Source organism: Podarcis gaigeae (assembly GCF_964106915.1).
Source record: "Podarcis gaigeae genome assembly, chromosome: 8".
In the NCBI taxonomy this organism is placed as follows: Eukaryota; Metazoa; Chordata; class Lepidosauria; order Squamata; family Lacertidae; genus Podarcis; species Podarcis gaigeae.
The window spans coordinates 82142617-82169159 of NC_139684.1; the positions used below are offsets into that span (position 1 = coordinate 82142617).

General features: G+C 47.3%; 2 protein-coding genes and 1 long non-coding RNA gene across 4 annotated transcripts in view; 2 read left to right on the forward strand and 1 right to left on the reverse strand.

Moving 5' to 3' along the window:
* LOC310851829 overlaps positions 1-26543 on the forward strand; it is a 305116-nt gene that overhangs the window by 18133 nt on the left and 260440 nt on the right. The window lies entirely within an intron of this gene.
* Positions 1252-18771, reverse strand: DMAC2 (distal membrane arm assembly component 2). Its single transcript, XM_083754220.1, has 6 exons — positions 18637-18771; positions 13850-14040; positions 11475-11555; positions 9008-9135; positions 5643-5805; positions 1252-1783 (listed from the first exon to the last, which is right to left on the reverse strand). Exons 1-6 carry the CDS (start codon positions 18673-18675, stop codon positions 1564-1566), a joined length of 822 nt encoding a protein of 273 aa, XP_083610346.1. The 5' UTR covers positions 18676-18771; the 3' UTR covers positions 1252-1563.
* LOC310851765 (uncharacterized protein) lies at positions 21466-25652 on the forward strand. Of its 2 annotated transcripts, none has more exons than XM_083754443.1 (3): positions 21466-22132; positions 23210-23429; positions 25219-25652. In XM_083754443.1, the coding sequence occupies exons 1-3, from the start codon at positions 22107-22109 to the stop codon at positions 25420-25422; spliced, it is 450 nt and encodes a 149-aa protein (XP_083610569.1). In that variant the 5' UTR covers positions 21466-22106; the 3' UTR covers positions 25423-25652. The 2 variants fall into 2 exon arrangements, with proteins under 2 accessions (XP_083610569.1, XP_083610570.1); XM_083754444.1 differs by having other exon boundaries at positions 21469-22127.

The window sequence follows — 26543 nt, forward strand, 5'->3', positions numbered from 1 at the left end:
GCTCACCCCGTCGCGGGGATTCGAACCGCCGACCTTCTGATCGGCAAGCCCTAGGCTCTGTGGTTTAACCAACAGCGCCATCCGCGTCCTGGAGATGGATGCAATAGATCAATTAACTGAACTATTTGTTGCTAGGGGCCTGAAAGTTCAGGTAAAAGGTAAAGTGACCCCTGGACAATTAAGTCCAGTCGTGACTGACTCTGGGGTTGCGGCGCTCATCTTGCTTTATTGGCTGAGGGAGCCGGCGTACAGCTTCTGGGTCATGTGGCCAGCAGGACTAAGCCGCTTCTGGCGAACCAGAGCAGCGCACGGAAACGCCGTTTACCTTCCCCCTGGAGTGGTACCTATTTATCTACTTGCACTGCATGCTTTCGAACTGCTAGGTTGGCAGAAGCAGGGACTAAGCAGCGGGAGCTCACCCCGTCGCGGGGATTCGAACCACCGACCTTCCGATCGGCAAGTCCTAGGCTCTGTGGTTTAACCCACAGCATCACCCGCGTCCAAAAGTTCAGGACACGCATGCTATTTTATACCAAAAGCTGCTTTCGTTCTAAGGGCAGGTGGGGCTCGTCAGCCTGGGAAGGAGGCCCTTCTAGGAGAAGGGAAATTCTGATCTTAACCCTTGCAGGATATCTTTGGGAGCAGAAAAGGCTCCAGAGTAAACCCTACACAATTCTGAAGTTGTCCCTACAAGGTTGGATGGTGCCTTGTACGCCTCCTTCCATCAACTCCTCAGCCAAGCTGGTGCCCAACATCTTGCTCTGCTTTCCATTGGACTACATCACAGAGGCCGAGAGGGGGGTCTTGTCAACTGAGCAGGCCCGGACCTCCATCCACACTGCCCAGGCTTGCGCCCCAGCGAGGTCACTTCAGTGCTGCTAACACGGCCATTTGACTTCACCCCGGAAGCGCACTCCATTGTCTCTTGAGACAGACAGATGCCTGCAACAACAACTCTGGTTCTGGTGTGTTCACCAAACTACAGTGGTACCTCGGGTTAAGTACTTAATTCGTTCCGGAGGTCCGTTCTTAACCTGAAACTGTTCTTAACCTGAAGCACCACTTTAGCTAATGGGGCCTCCTGCTGCTGCCGTGCCGCCAGAGCACGATTTCTGTTCTCATCCTGAAGCAAAGTTCTTAACCTGAGGTACTATTTCTGGGTTAGCAGAGTCTGTAACCTGAAGCGTATGTAACCCGAGGTACCACTGTATTTAAAAAAGGTAACGATAAAAGCTCAGAGGTACACACTGCCAGAATACGGAGGGTCTGTTTATTATGTGGAGGAACATAAGGAAGGTGAAATAACCATAGTGCAGGCATTCTTTAGAACGGGGGAAGTGGGGGACTGTGTTTTTAGGACTCCAAGTCCCATCATGCCTCAACACCAACCAAGCTGGCCGGGGCTGATGGGAGTTGGAGTCCAGCAACACCTAGAGGGCTACAGATTCCCCATCCCTGCTTAGAGCAACTACGTCTTTTGTTGTCTTTGTGTCGCCTTTGGGGGAACGCTCCGATTTGCATGGTTGGGGGGGGGAAGAGTCTCTGAGATGCGGCCCTCCCCATTCAAATGGAGACCTCTCTCTTTTTCTGGCTTCCAGCACCTCCCTGGTGCTCCTCCTCTATTTCGCCTCCCTGTTTGTCAGAGTCCAAGGGCAGGTCCACCCCCTCAGGATAGTTCATTCCCACAATGTGACACTGAGGCAGCATCTCCTCCAGCAGGATCCGAACCAGTTCTTTGTGGCGGACGGAGGGCAGGTCGGAGACATCCAAGAACCTGAGATTCCTGAAAGGACAAGAGAGGGAGGGTTCATAAAGCAAATTTTTACCAATATAGAGGGCTTTCGGCAAAGTTGTAGTGATGTATGGAAGTGAGAGCTGGACCATAAAGAAAGCTGATCACCAAAGAATTGATGCTTTTGAATTATGGTGCTGGAGGAGACTCTTGAGCAGGCACCCCCAACCTGCGGCCCTCCAGATGTTTTGGACTCCAATTCCCATCATCCCTGACCACTGGTCCTCTTAGCTAGGGATCATGGGAGTTGTAGGCCAAAACCGCAGGTTGGGGGTGCCTGCTCCTGAGAGTCCCATGGACTGCAAGAAGATCAAACCTCTCCATTCTGAAGGAAATCAGCCCTGAGTGCTCACTGGAAGGACAGATCCTGAAGCTGAGGCTCCAATACTTTGGCCACCTCATGAGAAGAGAAGACTCCCTGGAGAAGACTCTGATGTTGGGAAAGATGGAGGGCACAAGGAGAAGGGGACGACAGAGGACGAGATGGCGGGACAGTGTTCTCGAAGCTACCAACAAGAGTTTGACCAAACTGCGGGAGGCAGTGGAAGACAGGAGTGCCTGGCGTGCTCTGGTCCATGGGGTCACGAAGAGTCGGATATGACTAAATGACTCGACAACAACAACACTTGATGGTAGATTAAACACCCAAAGCCTTAATGAATTAATCAGGGGGGATTTTAATGAGGGCTCCGGTGTGTGGCCAATTAATCAAGTGCAGCAATCAATTAACCACATCCTGGTTGATTAACTGAGCCAAATACTAATTTAGCCTTTATGAAAACTAATCTTACCCATTATGCAAGACGGCAAACGTAATCTTAGAACAGAACGGCAAGGCCTCCCCTAAGCTGTGACACACACACATCATGTCTCAATGCAAGGACGTTGTTTCTTTTAAAATACAGGTGCAGAACTGTGGTCATGGTTATGACCCATGATTGAATGGTTTGTTTCCTGGTTCACCGTAGGCTAGGTAGAGAGAGGGGTAATATTGGGGATAAACCCTTTTATGATATTACATCCTTGACTATCCTTCAGTGTGATTTCAACAGAGTTATGTGATTTATTTATTTTTGCTATTGTGTTTTTACTTGGGTTCAGGACTTTGTGCAGTCAGACAAAAAATATAAATTTCATAAACAGAAGCCTAAACCAGGGACTCGCACTCAGGGACTGAATACAGAATCCCTTGAGATGCTTCCTGGGTTGTGACAGGTCTTCTACAAGTGCTTCTCCATCGCTCTTCCTCAGGTGATGTTCATTAGCTGGAATAAGTCCTCTGAGTGCCTCTCGTGTGGCTGTAACACATGGGTGTTGCAGAAATGTCTATTTTGTGCATGGCCGGAATGTAGCCCTGTTGTGCAAAGGTAAAAGCCCCATCTGCTGCCCTGCCCACTTTTTGCTTCTGCCCCCACCCATAAGGGGGGGATGTGGGTGGCGCTGTGGTCTAAACTACTGAGTCTCATGGGCTGGCCGATCGGAAGGTCGGCGGTTCGAATCCCCATGACGGGGTGAGCTCCCGTTGCTCGGTCCCTGCTCCTGCCAACCTAGCAGTTCGAAAGCACCTCAAAGTGCAAGTAGATAAATAGGTACTGCTCCGGCGGGAAGGTAAACGGCGTTTCCGTGCGCTGCTCTGGTTTCGCCAGAAGCGGCTTAGTCATGCTGGCCACATGACCCGGAAGCTGTACGCCGGTTCCCTCGGCCAATAAAGCAAGATGAGCGCCGCAACCCCAGAGTCAGCCACAACTGGACCTAATGGTCAGGGGTCCCTTTATCTTTACCTTTACCACCCATAAGGACATGTGTCCACTGGGCTGAAGAAGAACTCCCCACTCCCATTTTAAAAAAATACTAGAGGCAAATTTAACCAATCAACCCAAGGTTCCTTTAGCTAGTCCTGCTTTTAATCTGCGGGGCTTCAGGTTAACTTACATGATCCACTCCCATGCATTTTTTTTTTTAGCCTGCTTTGTGTTTACTCTGATTATAATTTTTAAAAATACGTTTTTGTATTTTCTACTGTATTACTTATTTGGTCCTTGCAAATTGCTTTGGGACTTACAAGCAACGCACAAATTCAACAAACCAGATTGGCTAGCTTTCCGGCGTATTACTAAAACAGAGAATTATGAAGGTTGCGAAGGTACAGTGCCACTGTATGTGGAGGTTCCATTTAGCCGTGATGGCTAACAGCCCTCAGCAGCTTGGCTGCTCCATAAACGTTGCTTAATCCTTTTAAAAATAAATAAATAAACAAACACCCAAGCTGGTGGAATTTTGTTGTTGTTGTTTAGTCGTTTAGTCATGTCCTACTCTCTGTGACCCCATGGACCAGAGCACGCCAGGCACTCCTGTCTTCCACTGCCTCCCACAGTTTAGTCAAACTCATGCTGGTAGCTTCGAGAACACTGTCCAACCATCTCGTCCTCTGTCTTTTCTTTCTCCTTGTGCCCTCCATCTTTCCCAACGTCAGGGTCTTTTCCAGGGAGTCTTCTCTTCTCATGAGGTGGCCAAAGTATTGGAGCCTCAGCTTCAGGATCTGTCCTTCCAGTGAGCACTCAGGGCTGATTTCCTTCAGAATGGAGAGGTTTGATCTTCTTGCAGTCCATGGGACTCTCAAGAGTCTCCTCCAGCACCAGAATTCAAAAGCATCAATTCTTTGGCGATCAGCCTTTTTTATGGTCCAGCTCTCACTTCCATACATCACTACATCACTCACTTCCATACATCACTACTGGTGGAATTTTAGTGGCAGGGAATTCCATAAGCTAATGACAGGTTGTGGGGAGAAACGTTTCCTTTTCTCGGTCCTGAAGTTCCTGCCATTCAGCATCACGGGGCAGTCCTGAATAGCCGGCCCGAAACAACCGAAAGGGGAAATCACCTTTGGGAAACTGGCGACACTGTGGGTGGCAGGAAGCCTAAAGGAACAGCTCATCTTCAACAGCCACACCCTGTCCTGACTCAGGGTTGCAAATCAAGGAAGATGCTCCACGACCTGAACCTCTTCCAGATTGTCCTGATTCCCTAGTTGTCTCTGCTTGACTCACGGCAGCTTTAATAATAATAAAAATAATAATAATAATATTTTATTTATATCCCGCCCTCCCCAGCCGAAGCCGGGCTCAGAGCGGCCAACAACAATAAAAACAACACAGTTCACATAAAATCACAATCAATCAATTGAAATGAATTCTAAAATCAATTCATTCTAAAATCAATTCAAAATCAAATTAATGGCAACCATTGGGCCAGACTTCTGTGAGGATTACCAAAGGAGGAAGTCAGGCTGTGCCTTGGCCAAAGGCCTGGTGGAACAGCTCTGTCTTGCAGGCCCTGCGGAAAGATGTCAAGTCCCGCAGGGCCCCGGTCTCTTGTGACAGAGCATTCCACCAGATCGGGGCCACGGCCGAAAAAGCCCTGGCTCTGGTTGAGGCCAGCCTAACCTTCCTGTGGCCCGGGACCTCCAATATATTTTTGTTTGAAGAGGTCCTCCAAGGGACATACCAGGAGAGGCGGTCTCGTAGGTACGAGGGTCCTAGGCCGTATAGGGCTTTAAAGGTTAAAACCTTTAAAGTGCTTCCCTCGCCTTTCGGTCCATGTGGTTTAGATCGGGGACCGGCAAAGCTTCCAAACGCTTCTGGACTACAACTCCCATCATCCTTTGCAACCCTTGGGAACCATAGTCCAACAACTCCTGGAAGGACACTGGTTCTCCATCTGTAACGTCTGGACGGGACCTCTGACTTTGTATCTGGATTCTGCTCTCAGGCAAGAGTTCCCTGGAGACTCCTAGCCCCTGCTTGCTAGGCAACGTGACTCGGACCCCCTTCGACTGACTGGTACTCACTCGAGCTGGTGGAGGCAGGCCAGCCCCCTCTCAGTGACCTGCGGACACCCAGCCAGTGAAAGCTCCTGCAGGGTGTCTGCAAAGTTGTGAAGGCGGCTCAGACTCCAGTCGTCGATGTAGGGGCACCTGCTGAAGTCCAGCTGCTTCAGGTTTCTTTGGTTGACTGCGGGAGGGAGGGAGGGAAGGAAAAGCAGGTTTGTAAACTGGCTGTGGCCAATCTTCATCTAGCCCAACCCCCGTACAATGCCTGCCGGCATGTAACATGGTCCAAACAGGTGTGTGCTCAGTGCTAAAAAGAGATACTGTATTTTTGCTCTATAAGACTCCCTTTTTCCCTCCTAAAAAGTAAGAGCGAATGCAGGCTGCACAGCTATCCCAGAAGCCAGAACAGCAAGAGGGATTGCTGCTTTCACTGTGCAGCGATCCCTCTTACTGTTCTGGCTTCTGAGATTCAGAATTTATTTATTTTTTCTTGTTTTCCTCCTCCAAAAACTAGGTGCGTCTTGTGGTCTGGTGCGTCTTATAGAGCGAAAAATACGGTACCTATCAGAACTCTGCAACCCTATTATGATGATGTATTTATTTATACCCTGCCTTTTTCTCTGACAGAGACTTAAAAGTAAAAACATAGCAGCTCTGTAGCACCTAACAAATTTATTGTGGAGGGGCGGTGAGGGGGAGGGAAGAAGTGTTGCCCAAAGCCCAATTCTATCAGATGCATGATAGGTATTTGATGAGACATTGCCGTTTCATTTCCTACGCCACCCCTCCACCCATATAATAATTTATTATAATAATAATTTATTATTTATACCCCGCCCATCCGGCTGGGCTTCCCCAGCCACTCTGGGCGGCTTCCAACAAAGATTAAAATACAGTAATGCATCAAACATTAAAAGCTTCCCTAAACAGGGCTGCCTTCAGATGTCTTCTAAAAGTCTGGTAGTTGTTGTTCCCTTTGACATCTGGTGGGAGGGTGTTCCACAGGGCGGGTGCCACTACCGAGAAGGCCCTCTGCCTGGTTCCCTGTAACCTGGCTTCTTGTAGTGAGGGAACCGCCAGAAGGTCCTTGGTGCTGGACCTCAGTGTCCATACGATTGTGTATCACCAGAAAAAAAAAATCACTGGCTACTGCAGGTCAGTTCTGTGTCCAGGGCAGCTGTGTACCAGCTCAATCTGGTATGCCGACTTGAGACCCTGCCTGCCTGCGCACTGTCTTGCTCTGGTAATCTCCCACTTGGACTACTGCGATGTGCTCTACATGGGGCTGCCTTTGAAGGTGACTCGGAAACCACAACTAATCCAGGATGTGGCTGCCAGACTGGTGACTGGGAGCAGCCGCCGGGACCATATAGCACCAGTCCTACTGGACCTTCACTGGCTCCCAGGATGTTTCCGAGCACAATTGAAAGTGTTGGTGCTGACTTTTAAAGCCCTAAACGACCTTGGCCCTGTATACCAAAAGGAGCATCTCCACCCCCTTCGTCCAACCCCTCACACTGAGATCCAGCTCTGAGTGGTGGTTCCCTCACTGTAAAATGTGAAGATGCATCTGTAGTGGCACCTGCCCTGTGGAACGCTCTCCCATCAGATGTCAAGGAGATAAAGAACTACCAAACTTTAGGAAGACATCCGAAGGCAGCCTTGTTCATTTGATGCTTTATTATGTTTCTGTGAAACCATTGACCCCCTGCTGGTGAGGCTTGCTGACCTCCCGGTAAAGCAAAAACTCGACCTTCTCCTGTTAGGCAAAGACCACAAGACGACCTGGATTGTAGCCAAATTCTGCACACAGATCTGTAGGCGCAGATCATCCCCCGATTCAATCTGGTTTGTTAAGAAAATTCCCAAACCCAGATCCACGGGTGACTTTGGGTCATTTCTCTAAGGTAGTCTATTTTAAAGTTTTCATGCCTATCACACTTTAAAACTTAAAATCCATTGCTGTATATTGTTTTAAATATTTCGTTTTGCTATTGGGATTGTAGTTCCATTTGTGTTTCTCAAGCTGGTCTCTGACCGTAATAAATTTCATGTTTCATGTATGTTTCTATGTGTTGGAAGCCGCCCAGAGTAGCTGGGGAAACTCAGCCAGTTGGGCGGGGTATTAATAATAAAATTATTACTAGTATTATTAAATTTTCCTGTTAGACAGCAACCACCATACAAACCTATGTTGCGACTGCACTAAGAATACCATGTGTGGTTCTGATCAACCTCGCCTGAAAAACTCACCCCTGCTAAGGGGTTGGGCTGGTGCAAACGGGACGAATAATGCCAGCGTACAGCTCTAATTGTGTCACTCCAAAAAGGAGATTGCAGAGTTGGAAAAGGTTCAGAAAAGCGCAACCGGGAACGATCAAGGAGGATGGAACAATTTCCCTAGGAGGAAAGTTTGCAGCGCCAGGGGCTTCTCAGTTTGGAGAAACGGCGAGGCGACATTAACAGAAGTTTATAAAACTACACGTGGCTGGAGAAAGTGTGAGGGGAAAAGTTTTGCTCCCTCTCTCTGCCGCACTAGAACTAGAACTTGTGGCTGCATTTTTGAAGATCCAGGACAGCTAAAAAGGAAGGGCTTCTTTCTGCAGCGCTTTTCTAGAGCTCACTGAGAAGAGGGACCGATTGTTAAACCACCCTGTGAGGAGAATGGGATCTTCTTACAACTCTCGGCACCCTTAACAAACTACAGCTCCCAGAATTCCTTGGGGGGAACCATGGCTGCTTAAAGTGGTGTAAGAGTACAGTGGTACCTCAGGTTACATACGCTTCAGGTTACATACGCTTCAGGTTAGACTCCGCTAACCCAGAAATAGTGTTTCAGGTTAAGAACTTTGCTTCAGGATGAGAACAGAAATTGTGCTCCGGTGACGCAGTGGCAGTGGGGGGCCTCATTAGCTAAAGTGGTGCTTCAGGTTAAGAACAGTTTCAGGTTAAGTACGGACCTCTGGAACGAATTAAGTACTTAACCCGAGGTACCATTGTACATTTAATGTATTGTGCAAATGGGGCCCAGGAGAAAGTGGTAAGATCAGTAAGGGGAAGGAGTGTCCTTGGAGAGAGAGGGACAGAGGAGACCCAGATTCCTTATCTTCTGGGATGACCCCTTTAGCGACTTTTTTTAAAAGAAGGCTATGAAGGTGTGGGGGATTTAACTAAAATTGGGGGATTCGGGGGGGGAAGGCTTGCAGATTTCATTAACAGCCCCCTGCCTTCTCCCCCTATAATTCAACAACTGCTTGAAACTGCTGTGGAGGGTGGATACATTTGAACCCAGAGCCTCCAGCTGCCTATTCCTGCAGCGAGGAAAACACAGGTCCGGCCACCTGAAAGCCCTCTGGACACTCAAAAGCACAACGTCTTATTACCCAGGTTATCCAGGCCGTCGTAGTTGATGATGGAGCCACTGAGGTTGGCTCCTTCCAAGCAGGTCTCTTTGTCTTGTAGGAAAACCAAGCCACCCTTCTGGTCCTCCCATTCCGTTTTGCCCCGGAGCCTGAAACAAAAACCATGTTGTTTTGTTACAACCCGCTCTTGTAGGTGGTTCTTTCACAGGGCAGCATCAGCAAAAGGCAGGAAGAAGATGACGTGTGCGCGCGAGGGGTGTAAAACTGGCAGGATTATTCAGATAATCCTATGGGACCGTCTCTCCTGGTATGTCCCACGAAGGACCCTATGGTCTCCAAACAAAAACATCTTGGAGGTCCCGGGCCACAGGGAGGATAGGCTGGCCTCAACCAGAGCCAGGGCTTTTTCGGCTGTGGCCCCAACTTGGTGGAACGCTCTGTCACAAGAGACTAGGGCCCTGCAGGACTTGACATCTTTCCGCGGGGCCTGCAAGACAGAGCTGTTCCACCAGGCCTTTGGTCAGGGCACAGTCTGACCCCCTTCTTCAGTAATCCACATAGAACTCTAGCCCAATGGTTGCCATTAATTTGACTCTGAATTGATTTTAGAATTGAATTGATTTTACAATGTATTTCAATTTATTGATTGTGATTTTATGTAAATTGTGTTATTTTTACTGTTGTTAGCCGCTCTGAGCCTGGCTTCAGCTGGGGAGAGCAGGATATAAATAACTTCTTCTTCTTCTTCTTCTTCTCATCATCATTTCAGAATCTGGCTTTTTCTCTCTCCAGAATTTGGGTGCTGGCATTTTTTGTAAGAGCGTTCTTAGGTTCGGACGCTTAACAGGTTCTAACTTTGAGAGAAGCTCAGAGAATAATGGCAAGGGAAAAGGGCCCTTTCTGGTTCTCATTATGGCATGATCTACCCAGTGATTCCACCTGGATCCTTGGCAGGTAAAGGTAAAGGGACCCCTGATCGTTAGGTCCAGCTGCGGACGACTCTGGGGTTGCTGCGCTCATCTCGCTCATCTCATCTCATGTTGCCAGCATGACTAAGCTGCTTCTGGCGAACCAGAGCAGCGCACGGAAACACCATTTACCTTCCCGCCAGAGTGGTACCTATTTATCTACTTGCATTTTGACGTGGTTTCGAACTGCTAGGTTGGCAGGAGCAGGGACCAAGCAACTGGAGCTCACCCCGTCGTGGGGATTCGAACCACCGACCTTCTGATCGGCAAGCCCAAGAGGCTCAGTGGTTTAGACCACAGCACCACCCGCTCTATCCAGGCATGCTCTACCTAGAGATTTCCACCTGGCTCCTTGGCAGGTAGCACCAGGTAAAAACTTAACCTTTTATCAGAGGTCTTTGACTGCCTTAGGCAATAGGGTTTGCTGTTAGCTGTGCTGCCAAATTTTTCTGCTACTGATATGGAGGCTTCCTTTGTACATTTTTTATCGCATGTGTTTTTATGCAAATATGCTTCTACTGCAAATATTTTTACCAGTTAATATCCAACTGAAGCCAGAACTCTTTCTTTTAGGGCTAACTGAAATACAGTTAGAAAAGGATTATGGACAATTACTCCAATATATGATTACTGCGACGAAACTACTACACGCCAAAAGATGGAAAGACCCACTATAGAAGAATGACTGATAAAATTATTGGATTTGGCTGAGATGGCTAAGCTAACATGTTTAAGTAGAGAAAAATAACTACTAACATTTGTTAAGGATTGAAAATTTCTTAGGGATTTTCTCCCTGAAAGAGAAAATGAACTTCTAATAGTTGGATTTTAAGACTGAAAAAAAATACTGGTTTATAGAAGAGAGAATGGTTGGATCTTAAAAAATAAAAATCATATGTAGCTGTAGAGAGTCAGAACTCCTTTTTTCTACTGTATCTTTCATTATTTTTTTCTTTCTTTTCCTTTTGCTTTCTCTTCTTTAGATTTCCCCTTTTCTTATACTTTCTTCTTTCTGACTTTGCTCTTTTTTATCTCTGTTTTATCTCAGCATATATATAAAAAGATACTTTACAATGGGTATGTATTTCTGTATATCTCTGAATAACTATCAATAAATAAAATTGATTCATTGATAAATTTATTGAACAACAAAAAAAGGGCAACGTATTTTTACCTATGCTTTGAAATACATTGTATGTATTTTTGTATGACAAGAAGCTCAGCAAACAATAGCTACGTTTGTTTAAAAGCCTTTTCTCTCTCCTTTCCTGAGGGGTTTCTAGAGGTGTTTTTAAATGCACGAGTGACTGGGATCAACAAAATGGCTCCCACAGAAAACTGGCAGAACAAGCCGCCCACCCAGTTTTATTCTAGCTGCCTTGGGCTATAAAACTGGAAAGAACATCAAAGAAAACACCAAGCGGGAATCTATAGAGGCCTTCAGGGGATCAAGAGTCTCTGAGAAGATCCTCAGGTAACTCCCACAATGCAGTGCTTTGGCTGGGGCACGTTTGACATACCTAATGCTTCCCTTCAAAGCCAGGACAAAGACGGCAGCTGCGATATTTTCCCCAAAATAGTTCTTCGCCTGGATGTTGTATCTGAGGGTCAAGTTGGGGCATGTTAGTCATTCAAATCACTTGTAACCGGCTCTTTGTCGTTCACCCGATCCCACAGCGAGAAACATTAAATAAGGGCATTAAAACAAAACAAACAAACGTGGTCTAAAGCTACTCTGAGGCGGTAGGAAGCCCACTTTATGACGCTCATTTTTCAATCCCTCTTTCCTTTCCAACTTTGCCTCCATCTTCCTCCACACTGAGCTCTCCTCCAGACTGGATTATTGTAACTTGCTCTACGTGGGGCTATCCTTGAGACTGACCCAGAAACTCCAGCGGGTGCAGAATGCTATGGCAAGACTCCTTATGGGGTCCTCGCTGCAGGATCACATTCATTCAGTGCTATACCAGCTGCACTGGCTCCCGGTGAAGTATAGGATCAGGTTTAAGGTGCAGGTTTTGACCTTTAAAGCCCTATACGGCCTAGGACTCTCGTACCTACGGTACCGTCTCTCCTGGTATGTCCCACAGAGGACCTTACGATCTTCAAACAAAAACATCTTGGAAATCCCGGGCCACAGGGAGGTTAGGCTGGCCTCAACCAGAGCCAGGGCTTTTTCGGCCGTGGCCCCGATCTGGTGGAACACTCTGTCACAAGAGACCGGGGCCCTGCGGGACTTGACATCTTTCCGCAGGGCCTGCAAGATGGAGCTGTTCCACCAGGCCTCTGGCCAAGGCACAGTTTGACCCCCTTCTTCTGTAATCCTCGCAGAACTCTAGCTCAATGTTTGCCATCAATTTGGTTTGAACTGATTTTATAATGAATTGATTTTAGAATGCTGTACTATTTTACTGTTGTTAGCCGCTCTGAGCCCGGCTTCGGCTGGGGAGGGCGGGATATAAATGAAAATTTATTATTATTATTATTATTTATAAGCTAGGCGCCAAATGACTCCTTAAACCGGGGTTACTGTTACCAAAACGGAACGCCTGGTTCCCATTCTGGGGCCAGAGGGCTCGAGAGTCGTATTTTTTCAATACAGTACGACTTTTGGGTTCCTGAAATCCATTCTGTTTGTGCAGCTGAAGTATCACAGATAGAATTCTACAGGATGCGTTGCTAGTGTGAGAAAACAGTCCAGATTCAAGGATCCCCAGGCAGGCTGTCAGACTACAACTCCCATCATCCCTTCCCTTTGGCCATGTCAGCTGGGGCTGGTGGGAGCCGGGAGCCCAGCAATGCCTAGAGGGTCACCTCTGGTCTAGAAACTGTTGGAGAAACCAGACATGGAGGAAGGGGTTAATTTCCTTCATGGGCAAAACCATCCCATGTAGGAGGTAAGGCAACATGTGCAAAATCAGCGAACCCGGTTGCTATATAGGCGGCACTGAGCCATTGCCATAAGTGATTAAGGCATATCAGCTCATTAGTCAGTCAGCGAGTCTGTCTGTGAGCTGGAGTCTGTGACGCCTTAATTGCTGGAGCAACAGAAATATTTTGTGCTTGTATATATCTGTAATTTGGGCGGAGGTTGTGTTCTAAGGCAACGTGTGTGTTGGTGTGATGTGCTTCACCCTGCCCCCTTCCAGGGCCAAAAATAGTGCATGCATCTGTGGTCACACATGTACCATAATAATAATAATAATAATAATAATAATAATAATAATAATAATAAATTTTATTTATACCCCGCCCTCCCCAGCCAAGGCCGGGCTCAGGGCGGCTAACAACCAATAATAAAAACAAGTTGATTGAAATACAACTTAAAAACAAGGTTAAATACAACATTAAAACATTTAAATACAGCCGCATCACAGAAGGAGAAAGGAAAAAAGAAAGAGGGGGAATCAAATTGATTCCAAGCCAAAGGCCGGGTGGAACAACTCTGTCTTACAGGCCCTGCAGAAAGAAATCAGATCCTGCAGGGCCCTGGTCTCAGGAGACAGAGCGTTCCACCCAGCCGGGGCCAGTGTTGAAAAGGCCCTGCCTCTGGTTGAGGCTAATCTAACTTCCTTAGGGCCCGGAACCTCTAGGGTGTTGCTATTTATGGACCTTAAGGTCCTCCGTGGGGCATACCAGGAGAGGCCTTACGCCTTGAATGTACGTAGGTCGGGAATTGCCTGTATCTGTATCTGCAAAGCCTACAAACTGTACATATACATCAGCATCCGGAACTGTATTACTGAAGCCTTATCTTCTGCAGCTGTAAACTGTCTTGGACCTTAAGCTGCCTCTGTGTGGTGACTGGAACTGGGGACAACTTCTGCCACGTGGGTCTCTCACCTCAGATTCCCAACAGAAACGTTCCTGAAAAACACGAGGCTGGGGCATATACCTGTTTTTCCTTTGTGCGTTCCATAGCCTTAGCCTCTTGCCAAAGTCTACAATGGTTTCGATGTCATAGAAGCGGTCGCAGAGGTACTGGAGAAACTTGTTTTTCACGGGACCTGGAGTGGGGAGAGTTGATTTGCTCCTATACCGGAGGCTGGTGTAGCATAATGAGACAAAGCCTCTGCTGTGCTGGAACTGGAGAAAGAACAAACCAGGGTTAGGGGTGAGGGAGAGAGAGAGAGTTATTCGGAAAGGAAGACACATTTTGTCGAAATATTGCAGTTTCCTTGTGTCATTCCTTCTTGCATCTCCAACGGGAGGTTGGAAATGTAACGTGACCATTTCCCACATTAACACAATAAATCCTTTTTAGGCCACCATTCTTCCGCTTTTCCAGGTCCAGCCGCTTGTTAACTCATTCAGCAATATAACTCTGCTGCATAATTTTTGGCACTTATATATTCTGCTCTATATATGCTGGTGGGGTCTAATTCCTATCTAGGGCTGGGCGATACGTGGTTTTCAACAACGCAATATAAACGCAGCTAAACATTGCGATATACAGTGGTACCTCGGGTTACATACGCTTCAGGTTACAGACTCTGCTAACCCAGAAATAGTACCTCGGGTTAAGAACTTTGCTTCAGGATGAGAACAGAAATTGTGCAGCAGCAGTGGGAGGCCCCATTAGCTAAAGTGGTGCTTCAGGTTAAGAACAGTTTCAGGTTAAGAACGGACCTCCAGAACGAATTAAGTTCTTAACCCGAGGTACCACTGTACTGATATATCACAAAGTCTGAAATAAGGTTTTCCCTGCATTGTGATTTTTGCATAGCACACACACACCATGATTCGCACTATATCACCAGGTCAAATATTATGAAACAGATATCACAATATGGAGCTCAAACTGCTTTGGTATGATCTATCACCCAGCCCAACTACCATCATCCTTGGCCACTGCTCACGTTGGCTGGGGCTGATAAGAGCTGGAGTCTAACAACATCTGGAGAGCCTCTTCCCTACTTTTTTAACCATGTACAGTGGAATCTTGGTTCTCGAACTTAATCTGTTCCGGAAGTTCGTTTGGCTCCTGAAACCGAAAACCAAGGCGCGGCTTCTGATTGGCTGCAGGATATTACATATATGTATTTACGCTTACTTCTATCAACGTTCAACTGTTTTTTAATGAGTGGGGTTTTTTCACTTATGTTTTAGTGGTTCTTATTTTTATATGTAAGCGGCCTTGAGTCCCATCAGGGGGGAAAGGAAGAGTATGTATGTATGTATGTATGTATGTATGTATGTATGTATGTATAAATAAATATCTTGGTCTGATCCAGCAGGACTCTTGTGCTAGTCTCCAGTCTATTTAGATCTGCTGTCCCCCCACTCTCTCTACACCCACCCACAGAAATACACCACAATTCCCATTTTATATGCACAAGCAACAGGTGGTCCTCCTGGTGAGCCCATATTGTTTCACCAGGATTCAGATCTGGAGCTCTTACATCCAGATCTGTCAAACTAGGGTTGCTAAACCAGCCAGAGTAAAAAAGAAAGAAAAAAAGAACTTTGTGGCAAGCAAACATCCCCATCTGCTAATGTCTGCAGACAATACACTGCTCATAAGAGACAAAACCCAGGAAGGAATTGGCAATCCCATCCGCAATCCAAGGTGCCAAACAGATGCATTAAGGGCTCAATTGCTTCCAAGCAGAGAAACAGGAAAGGAAATGTTAAAGAGGGAAACCAACAGACCACATTTCTTCCCAGCCCGTCTAGCTGACAACCAAATCAATCACAAGCCAGGGAAAAGAAAAGTCCTGTTTACAAGTTGCCCTCTGGCACCGCAGCAAGGCTGACTGCATCCGCTTCAAAAAATCTCAGACTAGTTAAGCAATTAGGATGTTGCCTTATGAATCACAGGAGGTAAATTGCACAGCAGCAGTTTCAGAGTTACCTCTCACACTTTCTTCCTGTGCAGCCATAAGAGCAAAATAGAAAGCCAACTGGATCGGAACGTGTAGTCCATCTAGGTCAGGCATCCCCAACCTTCGGCCCTCCAGATGTTTTGGACTACAGTTCCCATCATCCCCAACCACTGGTCCTGTTAGCAAGGGATCATGGGAGTTGTAGGCCAAAACATCAGGAGGGCCGCAGGTTGGGGGTGCCTGATCTAGGTTAATGTTCTATTTTTAACAGCAAGCAACCAGATACGTCTGGATATTTGCAGAGGTGAGACCTCTGCTGTGCTGCTAAGGTGCTCTCCATGTTGCCACTTTGCACAGTGAGCAAGGGAAGTCTCCTGTTCACATCTCCCCTCATGAACTCACTTCAACAATCCGCTATAGCCCTCTTCAGACATTTCGGGCGAACTCAAAAGATGGAAAGTGGGCAGGAACGCGCACACAAACCTTACAACCAACCACACAGCTAAGTTTTGTTTTGGCTCCGCTTCTGTTGGCACTTACTACCTGAGTTTGCCGTTAGAGGTAGCAATATTTTGATTTAACCAATTAATTATACGTAGAGGATTAGCAGCCCAAACTTAACACTGTCTACTCAGATGCAAGCTCCATTAAATTCTACCGGGCTTGTTTGTTGTTGTTGTTGTTTAGTTGTTTAGTCGTGTCCGACTCTTCGTGACCCCATGGACCAGAGCAGGCCAGGCACTCCTGTCTTCCACTGCCTCCCACAGTTTGGTCAAACTAATGCTGGTAGCTTCGAGAACACTGTCCCACCATCTCGTCCTCTGTCGTCCCCTTCTCCTTGCGCCCTCCATCTTTCCCAACATCAGGGTCTTTTCCAGGGAGTCTTCTCTTCTCATGAGATGGCCAAAGTATTGAAGCCTCAGCTTCATGATCTGTCCTTCCAGTGAGCACTCAGGCCTGATTTCCTTAAGAATGGAGAGGTTTGATCTTCTTGCAGTCCATGGGACTCTCAAGAGTCTCCTCCAACACCATAATTCAAAAGCATCCATTCTTCGGTGATCAGCCTTCTTTATGGTCCAGCTCTCACTTCCATACATCACTACTGGGAAAACCAGAGCTTTAACTAGACGGACCTTTGTTGGCAAGGTGATATCTCTGCTTTTTAAGATGCTGTCTACCGGGTTACTCTCAGCTAAATGGGATTAGGCTGCAATCCTAACCGCACTTTCCTGGGAGCAAGCCCTACTAAATTCAGCAGGGTTTACACTGGAGTAGACATGGCCAGGACTGAGCTGTAAACCCTTTTAAATAGTACACAATCCTGGGTAAGGTCAGAAATCCAGCAGGTAACTGGTTTCCTGGCAAGGAGACAACAGTGAAGGCAAAAACTCCTTCTACACATTTTCTGTCTGCCATGCAGTTGCTAACAGCACAAGAGCCCTGCCAGGCAGAAACGGCAACCCAGCATTATAAAATTATGTATTACGAATGCTGTACAGAATAGAATACTGTAGTCAAAACACAGAAGTAGCATCATTTGTTGATGTATAGCACCACCAGCTGGTCGTACAGCATACACTGTTTTTGGAATCCACATTACAGTGGTACCTCAGGTTAAGAATTTAATTCGTTCCGGAGGTCCATTCTTAACCTGAAACTATTCTTAACCCAGTGGCGTAGCGTGGGTTGTCAGCACCCGGGGCAAGGCAAGTAATTTGCACCCTCTAACCCATGGATTTGCGCCCCCTAACCCATGGATTTACGCCCCCTAACCCTAACCCCCAGATGTTGCGCCCGGTGCGGCCGGCCCCCCCTGCACCCCCCACGCTACGCCACTGTCTTAACCTGAGGTACCACTTTAGCTAATGGGGCCTCCCGCTGCTGCTGCACGATTTCTGTTCTCATCCTGAAGCAAAGTTCTTAACCTGAGGTACTATTTCTGGGTTAGCGGAGTCTGTAACCTGAATCATCTGTAACCTGAAGCATCTGTAACCGAAGGTATCACTGTAATGAAAACAAGTGCAAACCCAAGGAGCTGTAGATGTTTCAGTTTAGCCAAAACAAAATAAAGACTAGACACTTATGAAGTCGGCTACTCAGAAACCAATACACATTTCTCTATTATATGAGCAACTGACCCCCTGAAGGACAGTACAAAAGGAGAGAGGAAGGGAAAGAGCAGCATCAGCTAAGGAACCCTTTTTGCTGGGATGGGAGAATGTGCTGCTTGACATCTTCCTAGCAAGGCTCCTGTGCTTTTAGCAGTAGCAGGTGTCAGGCAAAAATGCAACAGGTGAAACTATCCCCAGCAGAGAGATGCAGTAATGGGAAAAGTTTCCAACTACTAAATTATCTCTTTTATCACAGCTGTTAAAGCACAGCAGCTCTGGTATAATAAGAAGTTGGCAACCAAGGTAACCAAAGTAGCTATGAGCACTCATCATCTTCCCCCAGGAGATGCAAGGAGTGTTGCCGGTTCCCACTTTTTTTTAAGTCTTGCTGCTGATAGTCCTCCAAATGGAACCGTTGCTTGCGGAGAAATTCAACAGTAAGAATAAGCGCCCCTTGCTTAATTTCTATCTGCCAAGTTGCTGCTAACGGCGCGGGCGAAAAGCCCGTAGAAAAGGTGACAACCGTGCAGAGCAGAGATTAATTTGGGGAGGAAAACATCAATTTCCCCAGCAGCCACATGGAAAGCAGCAACAACAGCACATTCTCTTCTCCATACCGGCCGTGTGAAAGTAAACACGTCCTCGCTTCCGACTCCCCACCCCCGGTCCTTCCAGCTCCGCTGCTAACATGGCCAAGACAAGATTGCCAAGGGGAAAAAACCATGCACCTCCACCAGGTCACTTACCAACATGGGCGCAGCCATCTTGGAGAAGTCATGTGACATTCGGTACGGGCACTTGAAGGAGGGCGGAAACGCCGTCTAGGCTCCTGTTCCAATGCTACTGAGCATGCGCCTTATGTTCTAGGCATGCTCAAAGGCGGCAAATGAAGTCTCCGGTCGATTTCTTGCCCTTACCTGGAATTGGAGATGTATTTACCGTACTCTATGTGTTCTCAAGGCGGAGACGAACTCCTTTTAAGGAAAGAGGGCAAGACCTGTCCAAATCGATGCGGTGCTATCAGATAAAATTCATTTGACCAGGTGTTGAGCATGAAAAGGCTCCTTCCCTGGTTGACAACAAGACAAGGTTTTACTGGCTTCGCCAGGATTTCATTCTTTTGACCAGGTGCCACGACAGGAAGATTGAAACCAGGCTGAAAATTCATATGTCGTTTTCGACATTGATTTATCTAATTTCTGCAAGATCGTGGTGATTTAAATAAAGAATGAGGTTTTGGAAATGTCTGCAAATGTCCAAAGGGATTGTTGTTAACAACGATTGTTTTAAAAGTGCTGCTTTGAGGCACTCTGCATGTGATCAGAGGCACTGTATGGATGGGTGTAAGTTGGTGTAATAAAAGGAAGGCATTCAGCACATGTTCACAAGCAAAACCTGCATTGAGTTTCTGGTTCCTCCAGGTCAGAGTGAGAAATAATATTACCATCCCCACCATTTCCTATATCTATCTATCTATCTATATCTATCTATCTATCTATCTATCTATCTATCTATCATCTATCATCTATCTATCTATTTATCTATCATTATCATTAACAATTTTCTTTTACAATTTAGAATACTCATTTAAACATCCTTGAAATATCAGTGACTTCCCTTCTCTTTCCATAGTTCATTTTGCACATCATAAATCCCTGCATATTTTACAAAAACTAAACCATTCAGTATTCTGTTATTCCATCCATCAAAACATATTTACACTGTTGAATTTATCTTAACGCTGCCAACGTTTTCAAGTGTACACAATTTCTCACCATATATTCAATAAACATCTTCCAATCTTCTCTAAACATATGTTCTTCTTCTTCTATATGTACCATCTCCACCATTTCCTTGCCCAGCTACTGTCTTAAGAATAACTTTTCCTTAATACTTCCTTGGGCTCCACAGAAGAGGCCTGCAGGGTCAAACGTAAAGCATCCATCATTCTGCTTTCAAAAGCAGTAGGCTGATATCTCTGGGAAGCTTGCAAGTAGGTTGTACAGACACAGTGGCGTAGCGTGGGTTATCAGCACCCGGGGCAAGGCAAGTAATTTGCGCCCCCTAACCCATGGATTTGCGCCCCCTAACCCGTGGATTTCCCTAACCCCCAGATGTTGCACCCGGTGCGGCCGGCCCCCCCTGCACCCCCCACGCTACGCCACTGTACAGACAGAAGACCACCTGCCCCTACGTGTCATTTTTCAGCATCTGTTCTCAGAGACAGCAGCACATACAGAGCACTGTGATGGCTTCCCTGAAAGAATCATGGGAACTGTAGTTTGTTATGGGTGCTGAGTTGTTAGGATACTTCCCCACCCCCCTCACAGAGATACAATTATCAGTCGTTTATGAATCAATCCCTCTCTGCAGGGACCTCTGAGAATTGTAGCTCTCCTAACAAATCTCAGCACCCATAACAAACGACAGTTCCTAGGTTTTCCTGGAGGGGAGCCATGGTTGTTTAAAGTACAGTGGTACCTCGGGTTAGATGCACTTCAGGTTACATACGCTTCAGGTTACAGACTCCGCTAACCCAGAAATAGTGCTTCAGGTTAAGAACTTTGCTTCAGGATGAGAACAGAAATCGTGCTCCAGCAGCGCAGCAGCAGCAGGAGGCCCCATTAGCTAAAGTGGTGCTTCAGGTTAATAACAGTTTCAGGTTAAGAACAGACCTCTGGAACGAATTAAGTACTTAACCTGAGGTACCACTGTAATATGTTAACTGCTCTAAATGTATGGCGAGTTTACCTGTATACTAATACTAATCTTAACAAATCTTTCAGGTGCTCATACTTAAATACCCGCAACAGAGAGGTGCAAGAGGTTTCTGCAGACTTAGGGGAACCTGCGGAGGTTCGCAGAATTTATATATATACCGTATTTTTTGCACCATAACACTCACTTTTTTCCTCCCAGAAAGTAAGGGGAAATGTCTGTGCGTGTTATGGAGGGAATGCCTACGGGTGGCATGCCTACGGATTTTCCTCCTCTAAAAACTACGTGAGTGTTATGGTTGGGCGCGTGTTATAGAGCGAAAAATACGGTATATATAAATCAAGGGGAGGGGAGGAGATCATGATTTCAGCCACTCTTACTGTGGGCACAGTCATGCCATTAAAAAGTACTATGACATTATTTCAAAGAGTCATGGCTTCCTTCAAAAAATCCTGGGAGTTTGCTGTAGTTTTTTAAGGGTGCAGAGAGTTGTTAGGAGAGCTACAAAGCTCCCTTATTCCCCTGTTTCTAGAGTGGTTTAACAACCAACCCCTCTTCACAGGGAACTCAGAGTAGAATGGGGGGGGGGGGGCTCTCAGCAGACGACGGATCCCAGGATCCTTTGGGAGAAGCCATGGCAGTTTAAAGCGGTATCATGGTGCTTTAATTGTGTGCTGTGAATGTGGGTGTTTTGGTGGGATCAAAAAAGATCAGGTAAGGAGAGAATGGGAGCACTCCATCATGCTATGACTAACAGTCGACTCACGCCCTCTGAGTCTACCTTGACCTTAAAAGCAAACATCTCTATCTAGCGCTCTGGCATCATCACATCCTGAATTCCTTTCAGTTAATTATGTGTGATGATATGTTACTTCCTTCTCCTGTCTGTGTGTGTACAGTATCTGTGTGTTCTGGATTGCGAGGGCGTGTCCTGCGCTCTCACAGCCTAATGCCCTGACAGGACTTTCTGTTCCTTGTGGGGCAGAAAGAGAAAACAAGGGCGTATGAATAGGCTCCGTCACCAGCTGCACCCCGGACTTTGCACTGACAGCCCGGCTGGCCACTTGCAGAGCTGGGTGTGTTTCTTCCAAGCCTCTCTTCTCTCTCTTTTCGGGTGGCATTTCTGGTGTCAGCGACTGCTGTGGAATGCAAGGAGATAAAGAGCTTCAAAGATCACCTGAACCACTTAAGAAAGGAGTTAATGGGTTGGGGGCTTCCAAGTCCCCATGTTTACCTGCTCAGGTGTCACACTCTCCTGATCCCGCTTTGCATATTCTCTCAGAGCTGAGGGGTCTTCAGGAATAATCAGAAGAAGAACTAGGTAGTCATATTCCTTTTGCTTCAACACACCAGCCGGCATTCACCCAGCACCCTCAAGCTTCCACCGCCGCTCCTAGGCAGCTTCCTGTCTACCTTGAAGGCATCTCCTGCCATTCCACCATCAAGATTATTGTTTTTTACATCTCCCTCTGAAGACCTCCCTCTAAGACGCACCAGGATGAAGGCCGACTTGAGGCTGGTAAGGTGAGTGAACGATGGGACAGGTTGGAACGGCCAACCCCAGTTGGCAAACAAGTAGACCTGTAGAACAGGCAGCTGACTTACCTGACATAATTTTAACTGTTTAATTTCCAATAGATTGAAGAACCCTTAGGATGTAGTAGGCTGGTGTCCATTTGGACTGATAGGGTGAAAGGCGGGGAGGTCAACAGCAGGTGGTGCCAGAGACAACAACAGGCAGAACCAACCAATTCTACTTTGGGTCCCTGGCTTGCAGCTGAATTCTACAAGGGGCAACACTGAGACTAAAGACTGAGACTAAAGATTGTAATAAAGAAAGCAGGAAGGTTGGGGTCTGGCGGAGGGCCAACTGAGGTTGGTGGGGCGGTACCCCATTCACCTGATTGGATGAGCCTCCAGTGCCTTAGAATTATAGCTTGAAAATGGTGCTGGGAATTCAGGGTTCCTGGGGAAAGGCACAACTTTAGTGTGTAACTGTTATGCTTCGCTCTCCCAGTTTGTATGGGGCATCCACATGGCAGGTCTATGAGCACCAATGCCCTCTGTTGCCGACCAACAAAAGTTTGGAAGACATACAGCTGTTGTTTGTTTGCATTTTGCGGCTCAGAAATCCAGACAGACGTTTGGAGCAGTATCTGGTGTCACGCTATTGGAACTACTTCTTTAAGTCCTGGAGGGAACTGGAACTCTGCATTTAGTTTTTCTGCCTCCTGTTTGGGTTGGAGCTTTCTATCTTACAAAGAAAGGACCTGCGGATTTAAGCTTGTTGGTTGTTGCTGTCTGTCTGTCTCAGGAGACGTTGGAGGAGTGTGCCATGGAGGGTGAGGTCAAGCTGTTGGACTGTTGCAGTGCCTACTGTGGCAGTAGAGACCGATGCAGGAGAGACATGTTTTCTTGCAGCTGGGGCAGAAGGCGGCGTCTTGTTGTGCTGCTGCATATGAAGCATGGTGTTTCTTCAGAGACTGTGCCAGCATGATGCTAACTCTCCTCCGCCCTTTTCATGTCTCTCCTGGTTCTGCGAGACCAGCAGGGAGAGGAGCTTGTTAGGGCAAACTAACCAGGGTCTTTTCCACTTTCCAGGGAGAGTCATGAACCAGGAGCAGAGAACCTTCCAATGGACATCTGGAGCAACGAAGAGGAGTCTCCCTTCAAAGGCTTGCCCCCCTTGCCTAAAGTGTTTCGAGAGCTTAGCTTGCCTTCATTTTCTCTGCCTGGGGAAGGAGAGCAGGAAGCAGCCCAAGAGCTTGAGGGGAGCTGCGCCGGCCTCCAAGACAAGATCGCCTGGGTGCACGGTGAAATGGTGAGGCCCTCTTTAAGCCAGGAGATGTCCTTCAGGTGCCTGTTGGACCACAACTCTTGGGTCCTTGTCCATGATAGTCCTGCGTAAGAGCTTCCCATTGGCACCTGGGATGCCAGTGTTGAGAACAAGGTGGTGGACTACCTAGTGCACTGATTGAATAGGCTGTTCTTATGGAGTCCAACAAGATATGGAGGACACTGTGTTGTTGTTGTTGTTTATTAAATGTATATACAGTGGTACCTCAGGTTAAGTACTTAATTCGTTCCGGAGGTCCGTTCTTAACCTGAAATTGTTCTTAACCTGAAGCACCACTTTAGCTAATGGGGCCTCCTGCTGTCGCCACACCGTCAGAGCATGATTTCTGTTCTCATCCTGAAGCAAAGTTCTTAACCCGAGGTAATATTTCTGGGTTAGCGGAGTCTGTAACCTGAAGCATATGTAACCCGAGGTACCACTGTACCGCCCTCCATGGGGATGTGGGTGGCGCTGTGGGTTAAACCACAGAGCCTAGGACTTGCCGATCAGAAGGTCGCGGTTCGAATCCCCACGATGTCGTGAGCTCCTGTTGCTGGGTCCCTGTTCCTGCCAACCTAGCAGTTCGAAAGCACGCCAAAGTGCAAGTAGATAAATAGGTACCGCTCCAGCGGGAAGGTAAATGGCATTTCCGTGCGCTGCTCTGGTTCGCCAGAGGCGGCTTAGTCATGCTGGCCACATGACTCGGAAGCTGTACACCGGCTCCCTCAGGCAGTAAAGCGAGATGAGCGCCGCAACCCCAGAGTCGGTCACGACTGGACCTAATGGTCAGGGGTCCCTTTACCTTTACCACCCTTCATCCGAAGATCACAGGGTGGTTCACAACATAAAAATACAAAAATATAAATAAATGAGAGCACAAAACACAAACCAATAACGCCCCCCCCCAAACACAGTTGAAGGGCCACAAATAGTTACAAGGCCCAAGGCCTGCTTACAGAGGATTGTTTTCACTTGGCAACTAAGGATAGTAATGAAGGTGCCAGGTGAGCCTCCCTAGGAAGAGGATTCCACATATGGGGAGCCACTGCAGGAAAGGCCCCGTTCTCGTGTTGCCACCCTCCAGACCTCTCGTGCAGGAGGCACACGAAGAAGGGCCTCAGAGGATAATCGTAAGGTCCAGGTAGGTATGCATGGAGACAGGCAGCCCTTGAGGTATCGCAGTCCTGAGCCATTTAAGGCTTTATAGGTCAAAACCAGCACTTTGAATTCGGCCCGGAAACTAATGGGCAGCCAGAGCAGTCGGGCCAGGATTGGTGTAAACTGTCTTGCCTTGGTGAGGAACCTTGGCCAGTGGTGGACCTATATTTTGGGGGCCCTGAAGCTTGAATTGTTATGGGGGGCCCTTCGCAACCAGCAACAAAGTCTGGGTCACCACTGACTCTCAAACTTTGGGACTGTTGAAATATAGACAACAAAAACTTAACCAATTTTGAGTCACACGACTCAAATTGGGTCTGTCAGACCCCAAAATTGTAAGCAATGTGGGCTAAAGATGCTTCTGGGTACATGATAAAACTTCTCCAGACAATGTACACAACAGACATTTGCAAGCACATTTAAAGAACGTCCTCCCCAAGAATCCTGGGATCTGTAGTTTGTTCAAGGTGCTGGGGCCTGCAGCTCTGCAAGAGGCTTAAACTACATTTCCCATGATCCTTTGTGGGGGTGGATTGCTTTAAATGCATGGTGTGTTGTGCTTATATTGCCAGGACATTGATAGAGAATGAAAATGATTGCTTTCTTTGCCGTGCAGCTGAGATTGCGGCGGGCTGACCAGGCGCTTTTCCGCCATCTCTACACCCTCGCGTTGGAGATCCAGGACCTGAAGGAGTTGCAGCTGGAGATGGAAATTTTCTTGAGGGAGGAGCTGCTTGTGGACGAGCAAGGCCACGTACGAGACACCGCCAGCGCAGCCACGAATGTCCACTCGGCAGCCGCTTTTGAAATGACCATCTGAAAATTGGGGGAGCCACGGCCAACTCCGATCCATCCTTACTCACATGCAAACCGTGATCTGGAGCTCCAGTCACCAAGCAACGAACCTGTATCTGTGAATGCACCTTCAGTCCCAAGATTTAGAAGTGGTGACTTTATAACCCTGCCTTCTAGAGACAATGGGGCAGCCACTGGGCAGTATTCATAAGTTGCACCTTTGGTTTGGGTTTTCTCACTTCTGGTCTATGTAAGTTGCACTGAAGGGAGAGGCAAGGGTTGCTTGCTTTCTATATGCTCTCTATATCTTGTACCTTGTACCTAAGAAGGATTTTCTCCATTCTCTGTACCTTGGATCTAAGTAAATTTCTAAGCTAATTTGATTTCTGCAAAATATGGTTAGCTAGCAGCTAGCAAGAAATAATCAGACCTGTAAAAAGGGCCCCTCGCTTTCCTATTTTAGGAATGCAAGATAAGAAACACACAAAGAAGACTGTGAGCCAGAAATAACCATCTCGCTTTCTACTTTAGGAATGCAAGATAGCAGAGGAGACAGGACGCTTAGCAAGAATAGGGGCTGTTTAGGGGTTGCTTAGAATATAGATATGCCATTATATATTAGAGAAACAAGTTGAAAACTTTCCAGCCGATTGGGGAGTTTTTCTTAGTGGGCGTTTGGGAGGAAGGAGGGAGCTTCTTCAAGGTATAAGAATGTATGCAAAGGCGTATTTCGCTGCAGCCAGTTTTCCAGAGGTGATTCGGCTGGCTGTCTCTGTGCACAGATAATAAACTCTTTCCTCCAAAGAAGAATCTTTCCTGGTGCTTTCTTTGCTCTCTCTCCGGATCTGGGGACGCGGGCCAACGATTCCCTGGCATGGACTAGGCTCAGCCTACATCTTGGTTCCCTGACCGGGAATTTGCCCCACCCCAGAGGACTGGGGAGAGTCAGGCTCGACCTCAGGTGGACAGCTCTGGTCGGCGGTTGCACGCTCCACGCGCACCCTGCCAATTTGTGGGGGGAGCCAGCCACACCGCTCCAGAGCAAGGACCCAGGTCGAGGGAGGAAAGAGGACTGGCCAGGGAGGGGAATCTGCAGCAGAAAACGGTAAGCCCAAGGGAAAGGGCTGGGCCCCGGTCGAAGTCTAA